General features: G+C 39.2%; 4 protein-coding genes across 4 annotated transcripts in view; 1 reads left to right on the top strand and 3 right to left on the bottom strand.

The window, feature by feature from the left end:
• The window catches only part of LOC101302249 (chaperonin 60 subunit alpha 2, chloroplastic-like), a 4,341-nt gene extending 4,268 nt beyond the window's left edge, over window positions 1–73 (bottom strand). The window contains exon 1 of the mRNA XM_004295442.1: window positions 20–73. Within this exon, the coding sequence (XP_004295490.1) occupies window positions 20–73 (54 nt within the window). The remainder of the gene's footprint in view (window positions 1–19) is intronic.
• A 607-nt stretch (window positions 74–680) lies between these two features.
• LOC101301954 (F-box protein SKIP23-like) lies at window positions 681–1,799 on the top strand. The gene has a single exon (XM_004295441.1). The coding sequence runs from the start codon at window positions 681–683 to the stop codon at window positions 1,797–1,799; it is 1,119 nt and encodes a 372-aa protein (XP_004295489.1).
• Window positions 1,800–2,222: 423 nt separating this feature from the next.
• LOC101291026 lies at window positions 2,223–2,845 on the bottom strand. Its single transcript, XM_004293716.1, has one exon. It carries the CDS (start codon window positions 2,808–2,810, stop codon window positions 2,466–2,468), a length of 345 nt encoding a protein of 114 aa, XP_004293764.1. The 5' UTR covers window positions 2,811–2,845; the 3' UTR covers window positions 2,223–2,465.
• Window positions 2,846–5,028: 2,183 nt separating this feature from the next.
• LOC101290735 (proteasome subunit alpha type-5-like) overlaps window positions 5,029–9,184 on the bottom strand; it is a 4,274-nt gene continuing 118 nt past the window's right edge. Inside the window, exons 2-10 of the mRNA XM_004293715.1 lie at window positions 8,774–8,817; window positions 8,597–8,678; window positions 8,376–8,456; window positions 7,893–8,006; window positions 7,703–7,804; window positions 7,085–7,143; window positions 5,664–5,766; window positions 5,400–5,465; window positions 5,029–5,311 (exon numbers count right to left, since the gene is read on the bottom strand). Coding sequence (XP_004293763.1) covers window positions 5,219–5,311; window positions 5,400–5,465; window positions 5,664–5,766; window positions 7,085–7,143; window positions 7,703–7,804; window positions 7,893–8,006; window positions 8,376–8,456; window positions 8,597–8,678; window positions 8,774–8,787 — 714 coding nt within the window. The 5' untranslated portion in view covers window positions 8,788–8,817 and the 3' untranslated portion in view covers window positions 5,029–5,218. The remainder of the gene's footprint in view (window positions 5,312–5,399; window positions 5,466–5,663; window positions 5,767–7,084; window positions 7,144–7,702; window positions 7,805–7,892; window positions 8,007–8,375; window positions 8,457–8,596; window positions 8,679–8,773; window positions 8,818–9,184) is intronic.

Below are 9,184 nucleotides of genomic sequence, written 5' to 3'. Positions count from 1 at the left end.
GAGAGAGAGAGAGATTTACAGAGAAGAGAGGTGTGTAAAAGAAGAGCTGAGAGGAAGACAGAGAGACAGACATTTCTGTTGGTTTGGTGAACGAGGTTTTTGGGGTTTAAGGACAGAACTAGTTCTTGTTTGCTCCACTTCTTCCCATGTATCACTCTGATGGGGTCAGTATTGAGGCCCAAAATAAGCAAGTGGCATGGGCCTAACCCTAACCCAATTTCAGGACAAAAAAATCATCCTAATACGATAACGCAAACGTTCATAGATTTATGTTTCATTTCCATAAATTTCAGGACTACAGAAAATCATCCTAATACGATAACGCTAGGCGAGCGTTTAATATCAACCCGAATACATAAGGAAAAAGCATGTCTGCTTCTTATTCCTAATTAATTTTCTAAAACAAAATATATATTTTGCCTTTCACGGATTGGAGTCTATATAATAGACGGATTTCTAATCCTAGTGTATTAGGGTATGTCAGCCTTTTTACATGATTAGTATTTATTTGGATTTTGGAGTACAAAAAGAAGACGCAGCCTCCCAATTCCTCATTATACCGTCGATGAAATCCAAAGCCTGAAAGCCAACAATCCTGATTTAGAACGAATTCCTTTAACATTGTCTGGAACATATATATATATATATATATATACTTTAGGGTTTAGCCAACAAGCGTTATGGGAAGGAGGAATGGACCTAAAAGACAAAAGAAATTCCTCGAAAATTGGGGTTCCCTTCCAAGTGAGCTTCTTGATTCGATACTCGAAAGCTTGCCATCCATCTTCGACTACATCCAGTTCAGTTTGGTTTGCAAGCATTGGCGAAAGGTTGCGTTAAATCAGAAGGAGCAGCGTCTCAGATCTTGTCACAAACAGCTAGCTCCATTGCTGTTGCTTAATTCAACCAAGAACAGCAACCAAACGCGTGCCTTGTACAGTGTCACACAAGGTAAGGTTGTTCATAGATTTAATCTCCCTAATCATCGTTACGACGAGGATACCTGGTTGTGTGGTTCTTCCCATGGTTGGTTGGCTTATGCCGACGCCAGTTTCATGGTGACCCTAGTAAACCCTTTCACCAGAGGCACCATTAGGCTTCCACAAGTCATGGAAGTTGTGAAGTCCTCCAGACCAGAATGCAACTCGGAGTTTCAGATCAGTAAAGTTGTATTGTCTGCTAACCCTAGTTTGTTTCCTAATGACTATGAAGTTCTTGTTATCTTTGAGAATGATGATGGGGTTACCAAGGAACTAGCCCATTTTAAGTCCGGGGACAATTCCTGGACTCGCTCCGATAGAAGAATGATCGAGGGACTTGATATTATTGATGCAACTTATTACAAAGGCCGGTTTGTAGCTCTAACTGGTTTCGATTCTGATCCCGACCATGGTGTTAGTAAGGTTCATCCAAGCATAGAATGCATCTCACACCCACACGAACTTTTCCTTCAGAAGACGTCATTTCTTGTGAAATCGACCTGTGAGGATCTACTGCTCGTAAATACAAGTTTAGATATGGGAAGGTGTTTCGGCGGCACCAGGATTTTCAAGTTGGGAAGGTCATGCGGACCCCAATGGGTAAAGATGGAGAGTTTTGGGACTGATGCTTTGTTTCTGGATAACATGAATGCCATTTGCGTTTCTGCTTCATACTCGGGGTGTCATCCAAATTCGATATACCTATTGGAAGGTGTTGTCAACTTAAGTAGCGGAGAGGAGACGTGGTTTAAACGACCAATAACATGGGGGACAAGATCAATAACATGGATCGCACCCACTATGGCGTTTTCCATATGATTGAAGTCGAACCATAGTTTTTAAGCTCTACTTTCGTTTATAACTTTGTATCCTACATATTTGAAATTAAGAGGATAACTATGCATATCAGTTTAATCTTTATCATTGTACATGAGTACATCAATGGACTGCAATATCATTAGTGTTTTCAGGGATGAAATCTCAGCTGATGTGAGGCATTGAAGGCTAGTTCTTCCGGGCAAGATGAGGATTTTAGCTTAGAGAACTGTATGCAATTTTTGAAGTTCAAGAAAGAGAAGGCAGTGTTGCACTTGGGGATCAAGCGTTAGACTTGACACTGCCATTCGGAAAGATTGAAGTCCTTGAATTAATAGAACTTAGACTTGATTAAGAAACAAATACATGGTCTTGAACATGTACAAGTTTTGTCAGCTATCAATGCTGCTGATATTCAAAGAACTATCAAACTAAACCAATCCATTCTTTTATTGACAACCACTTAATAGTACTTGGTTTTACGTAGTACATAACTATAATATACACATACACTTGACACGATCTAATTTTTTTATTTTTTGGTTTCTCATAAGAAACAAGCTTTTTACTTATTTTGTCATAATAATAACCAGGGGACGACGATAATTTTCGCCCTAGAGAATTTCATGCATGTCCTAAAGAGCCACATCCATAAGTATCGGAAGAGACTTATCCATGGCCTTGATTCCTGGAGCCTGATCCAGCCCTAGACCCAGCGTAAGATCCAGCAGAAGAACCAGCTTCAGACCCTCCACCCGATGATCCTGACCCTGAACTTGACCTTGAGGAAGAATATGAGCTCGAACTTGACTCCGAACTTGATCCGGATCCAGACCCAGACCCAGATCCTGCACCGGCACCTAAACCACTCCCACCGAGACCAATGCCAACTCCAACACCTCCGAGGTCTATCCCGAGGTCTTTTCTTGCCACTCGGCCTTCAGAAAGTTGCAATGCAAAGGTTGAAACAAGCAAACCAGCTAGGAACAAGCACTTCAAACTGTAATCACCCATTTCTCAAACTCTAGCGAAATCGTTAGGCTTGATACAAATGTTAGAGGGGACTGCATTGAGCTATTTATAGCTGGTGATAGTGAAACTGGCGGGGATCAGCGTGAAGAGAGTGGAATGATGAAGTGGGATCAATTTCTTACATGTGTATGTTTCTTTGATATTGGGATATGAGATGTGGAGCCAATTTTATGAACAACAAAGTTGGTGGGATAAAAAGGTGATCGAATAATCGACTAAGTTTAGTGGAAGTTCCTCAAATTTGTGGTTAAGATTAGGTTTGTGTGCATATATATGGTCTTGAACTCTTGATTATTAGGGTGGTGCCAACTCACTCACAAATGCCACCACTGGTAGTGGGAGAGTATGGATGGCTTCTACTATGTTGAAATATTTAGATGAAGAACTACTATATTGAAATTGTAATGACTAATGAACATGTTACGTGCAGATTGAGCAAGTCGTATGATACATGTAGTCAAAAAAAAAAAAAAATTTCGCAAGATTACACTATATGATTGGGTGGTCGATGTTTTTCTAGTACTAATTTATATGAAGTGCGCATGCAATTCTGGTCCAGCCATAGATATCCAGAGGCTAATTTTGGGTCTGGCCAATCATGCATGTTTGTCGACAAAGACAAGCGTGTATGAAATTCTGATTCTTGATCGACAAGCGATGAACTTGGGCACCACATTTCACCACCGGCATGTAGCAAAAGTTATCACTTCATATTGTAAAGAGCGTTGGTTGTATACATGTTCTAATCGAGTGAGGCTATGTTTTGAAATTAAAATGTAAGGTTTCTTATTTGGTTTATTTTTTTGCCATATATTAACATCTTCATAGTTTAGTGTTTAGAACATAATGTATAAATTATTGTGTAAAGTTTTATCTAAATTGATAATCCTTAAGGTACCAAATTAGATTAAATATGTCCAATTAAAACTGTTCTTTTAAATCATGATTCTGAAAACTCAAACGATCATGACACCGGATGCACTATTACCCTAGCTTCCTAATTCAGTTGATGTTAGTAGCAAAGAAACAAAGCAATTCCTTGATTGTGTATTTTCCCATGCACTATTAGTAGAGCATACCTTGTGGAATCGTCTGAGGGTGATCTAATGCTGCAGGTTATTAGGAAGGTACAATCATCTGAAGATGATCTGTGCGTCAAGGTTTTCAAGTCGTTGAGTGATTTTGATGGCGGACTCAAATGGGTAGAGATTAAGACTAACGGCAATCATGCTTTGTTTTTGGATCGTAATCAGTGTACTATGTCTCTCCAAATTTTATATACTTCGTCGATGGTACGTTCGACTTGGAAAACCATAAAATGGATCGGCGTTATAACTCAATACCAACATTATCAGCGGTATGGATTTCACCAACGATGTGCTTTGAAGATGCTCCGGCCGATGCTGTAAATCGCTACAGGAAAGGGATGCAAAATAGGAAGATCGAGGCTTGCAACTATTTAAATCCTCCATTAGATAATGGAAAGAAGATATGAGATTCTCATTGTTCTTGCAATTATTCATAGACATGATTATTTTCTTAAAACTATATGACTGAGTTGGTTAAATTTAATTGCATGTTGTTTATCTGCTTTGATGGGCACACTAGAGAAGAGTCGTGGAAAATAATGCTTGCAAGGAGTGAGTGAAGACCGAAGCTTTAAACGACAATCATGTTGGCCACTTTGGTTTCTCTTTTGGTCTATTCTTTGCTTTTGTTTTTTTGGTCTATTCTTTGCTTTGCTTTTGTTCCTCATTAGAACTTCTGGCATCTTCATCTCTCAAAAGAAGCTCTAGTGTGATTTAGTCTTCTGTTTAGTTTAGTGATACTAAACTATAAGTGCATGAATTTTCCCTCTCTAGTCTCTAGTTTAATTGTACATCTCTTTATGAATTGTACTCTGGACTATACAGGAAGAATGCAGTGATTGAAATACCAGCCGTAAACTAGCCAGTTTTCGGTTTAGCTCGGTCAATGCATCAGCCCATCAGGCTAGTTTGCTTAAGGCAAATATCATTGATTAGAACCAAACATGGGAAGACAATCAGTTATCATTTTGCTAATTTGCAGATCCAACATGGCTAGCATCAAATTATAGAGAATATGAAGAATTTGCACAGGCAACTGCTAATCACAATTGGATAAACAGTCAGCATTTACCATAAAAGGCAGTAACTCTATGAAGAAAAATCAAGATGGTAAAATAAACTTTCCTCAGTTCAGATGAAATTTTCATTAGGTTCCAATATTTCATTTAGGCCACAGGAGAGGGTTTAAGTTTAGCATTGAAATCACCAACAGGAAACAAATCCAAATATCCTTATGGGCAATTAATGACTCTCCTCCAAACAACAAGTACAGTGCCAAGAACAGATTCAAGTCGAGATGATTCACAGGCGACTGATGACCTCCTCCACCTCAGAAGGGGTATATAGATGGTATGTGGGAGAAACCTTTGCAATATCAACATTATTGGGAGTCACCTGCAAATAGTAACCATGGAACAATCAATAAATGGCAAGCAGCACACCAATTTGCAATTCAAATCTATATCAAGTTTAAAAGCTTCACCTTTTCCTCCATGACTTGCTTAAGAATGGAGAGAGCAATAGTTTCGGCTTCTTTAAGAGTCAAGTCCTGAAATCATAATCAAATGAAACTAGCGATCTATTTGGTAAAAAAAGGCAAGAAAAGTGGAAAAACGACTTCAATTATTTGTACCGTGGAAGCATATTTCAGAAATATATGAGTAGCCAGGAGCCACTTCAGATTTCAATTGTAGAGCCAAGTTGGATACAGAGATAGAAATAAGACAATGTTTAGAAAGTGGGGTACCTTGCTGTATTGCTCTTGCAGAGAACTGTCTGCACCTTCTGAACCCGACCCTATAGCTTTTGCATTGCATTGCCAAAATGTGCCAGATGGATCAGTGTAGTACCTGCATATAAAATGGTTCCTTTCTTAACTCAATGAACTGGCAAGATAGATGACAGTGAATCCACTACTACACAAACCACATTTACATGTGTCCCAGAGAAGTATTTTTTCTCAAACAAAATGTCATATCCTGATACAGAGTGAATTGACTAGCTTAACAATAACATCACAACTATCACGTGAAATAATAGAATGAACCAATCTGCAAAGCATTGTCCGATGTGACCCATCATATTTGTTATATTAGCGAAGTCATAACTCCAGACACTGTAGTACCTAACAATGTTTTAAAAAACATGCCTTGGGCGCGCCTTGAGGCTCAAAAGGTGCGAGGCGCATGAAAAATTCCTGGTGTTTTGCTGGTTAGGCGCAGAGGCGCAAAAGGCGCAGCACAAGGTGCAAAAGGCGCAAAAAACGCACCCCAAGGCGCATAAGGCGTGCGCCTAGTGTAAGTGAAGGAAAACGGGGTCGTTTTGGGTAAGTGTTTTACAGTTTTACTTAAGGATGGGTCGTGCGCCTCCCTCTCTCTTTTCGCCCTCCTTCCCTCCTCCCTCTCCTTCTCCCGATCTCCCTCTCCCTCTCCCTCTCCCGATCTCCCTCTCGAACACAGAGACACAATCGGCCACCACCAGGATTCCACCAGTTCGCGACCACCACCGACCGTCCGACCATCGACAACCACCCACCATCTGACCACTACCAGGATTCCGAGTTTCCGACCATCCGACCACCGCCTCATCGCTGTCTTCTGCAACTCAATCGCCTCAAAACTCTTCCTCCTAAGCCTCGCATTGCGGTCACCAACTCACCATTGATTTGAGGTACGCAGTACGCACATCTGTTTTCAATCCGAATTTCTGATTCAATTGAACTGTTGTGAATTGTGTTTTCTTAGTATATGATGCAAGTCATGCAACATTGTGCTCTGATTATCAAAGTAAGTATAGATTGGAGCAAGCTTCCTGTAAATGCTCACAACTCTGTGTTGGTTTTGTGACTTTTGTCTAAGTATAGATTGCCTTTGTCAATGGTGTGTTGCAGGCAGCATTTACAGGAAGCTGCCTGTAAATGGTGTGTTGGTTTTGTCTAAGTATAGAACTATAGATTGCAATATATGTTCTATATATAGCAGGAATTTTTTTTTTCAAAAGGCTTACGCCTTGGTGAGGCTCTCGCTCCATAGCCTCGGCTACGCCTTAGCCTTTTAAAACATTGGTACCTAATGACTTTCTAGTAATTCATATATAAAGGTATTCCATATAAATACATGAGAAATATGTGAAAACAAAAAACCAAGTATACAAAACAGAAGCACTTACAAGCTGGGCCCATGCTCATCATGACCTGCAATAAGAAGAGAAACCCCAAATGGCCGAGACTGCAAGGGTAAAAACAAACAAATAGCATCCATCACTCATGATAACAAAAGAAATACAGTATGGCTTCTTTTCAAGAAAATATATAGTTATCTTATTCAACTTGGCAGTTTATCCTAAAGTATCCAAATACTGGCTATAAATAGTCCCAAATTAGTTTTTTTTTTTTTTTTAGGAGAATAGTCCCAATAGTTCAATGACACTTAACATAGAAATGTCCAATAGAAGCAACATTGGTACAAACTTGCAGCCTCACAGTTCAAAATGATTGCAGAAAGGAATTTTATATGTTCAGAAGTTCACCTAGTAAGTGTATGTCAATGCAACAAATTTTACTTGAGGATTACAAGTCCATGACCTTTTTCTTGTGCATAACACTAAAGTAGAAGCAACTTTGCTTATAACGGGTAATACGATTAGACTAGCTCATCAAGCATCTGATTTCTAAGCAACATTGATTGTTATGAACTTAAAGCTGACATAGTTGCAACTATACCATTTGACTACAAATAATAGTCAGAAATAAGTATCATTGAAAAGGGCAGATGAAATGGTGTTTACCATGGACTCTTCATCACCTTCACCAAATCGTAGCGCCAGATCACAAAGAGCTTGTGTTGTAGACTCCACAGTCATTGGTTCACCATAGGAGAACCTGTGGTTCTGCAAAAATTGGATAGGAGATGAGTACAAAGGTTAGGGACAAAGTGAAAAGGTTAAGAATCTATGTGTAAACCAATGAGAACAGTACCTGAGTTTCAACTCGTGCATGTTCAACAAGTGTACGAGCATCAGCAATCAATCCACTCATGGCACATCCGATATGGGCATCAATTTCCATAATTTTCTCCACACTGCTGGGTTCCTGAAAGTTTATCATACACAGTATCAGCCACCTATTAAATTGCAGATGTCTAATTCAAATAAGAAAATGTATCCATAAAGACATGAGTCAGTGGGGGAAAAAAGATGAAAGAATCATCTGCGAAAACAGGTTGAGTGACCTTGCTTCTGAATTGTTCGTCACACATACATGCATGCAATACGAAGTCTGCCGGAGGGTCTTAAAAGTATGATTTACATGATACCCATGGTTAGTTGAGAACATAACTACTTAAAAATCTAGATATCCTAACATATACAATACTAACGAGTTCAATAAATTACTTTACTAGCAACATTGTTTAACTATCAGTAACACAATGAAAGACATCTAAAGAGAGAGTTTACAGACCAGCAAAGGCGAAGTGATACGCTTCTCCACAGCAAGCACAACACCTTCTTTTGTCTTCAACCCAATGGCAGTTGAACCCAGCTGTAATACAATCAAAAAACCAAATTTCAATACGATTCTTTTCTAAATCCAAAATTAGACATGCAAAACAAATTCTCTATCTAAACTGCTCGAAATCTTCATAGTATCCGAAAACAATTAAAGTTCGAAACTTGAGTTACCTTAATAGCCTCAATGGCATATTCAACTTGAAACAGCCTCCCTTCCGGGGAGAAAGTGTTAACTCCTCTGTCATACTCAGTTCTACACACCACACAAAACCCCAAAATAAAATCAAAAACCACAAAATTAACCACGACTGAAACTCAAAACTCAGTAAAAAACTAAAAGCGGTTTACCTTGTGAGAAACATGTTGGCTGATACGAAACCCTAGAGATTGATCTGAATCAAAGAGCAACAAACAAGAAAGGGGTTTTAGAATTAGGGGCAGATCTATCGCTAGCTCGAAAACACCGAAGGAGTAAAATTGGCGACAATTAAGCGAAAGATTCAGAATTTCTGGAAAACCTAACGGAGCATTTGTGAGAGAAATTGAGCTTGCCAAGTTCGGTTTGATTTTACAGTTCAGTAAAAGTAAATGAGTCATACACGAGTGTATAGATGTACAGAGAGATAGATATATAGATAGATAGAGAGAGAGAGAGAGAGAGAGAGAGAGAGAGAGAGAGAGAGAGAGAGAGAGAGAGAGAGAGAGAGAGAGAGAGAGTAGTAGTAGTAGTAGTAGTAGTAGTAGTAGTAGTAGTAGTGT

Source organism: Fragaria vesca, linkage group LG3, assembly GCF_000184155.1.
Source record: "Fragaria vesca subsp. vesca linkage group LG3, FraVesHawaii_1.0, whole genome shotgun sequence".
Lineage (NCBI taxonomy): Eukaryota > Viridiplantae > Streptophyta > Magnoliopsida > Rosales > Rosaceae > Fragaria > Fragaria vesca.
The sequence above is the reverse complement of the archived record's forward strand: the minus strand, read 5'-3'. Positions and strand labels throughout refer to the sequence as shown.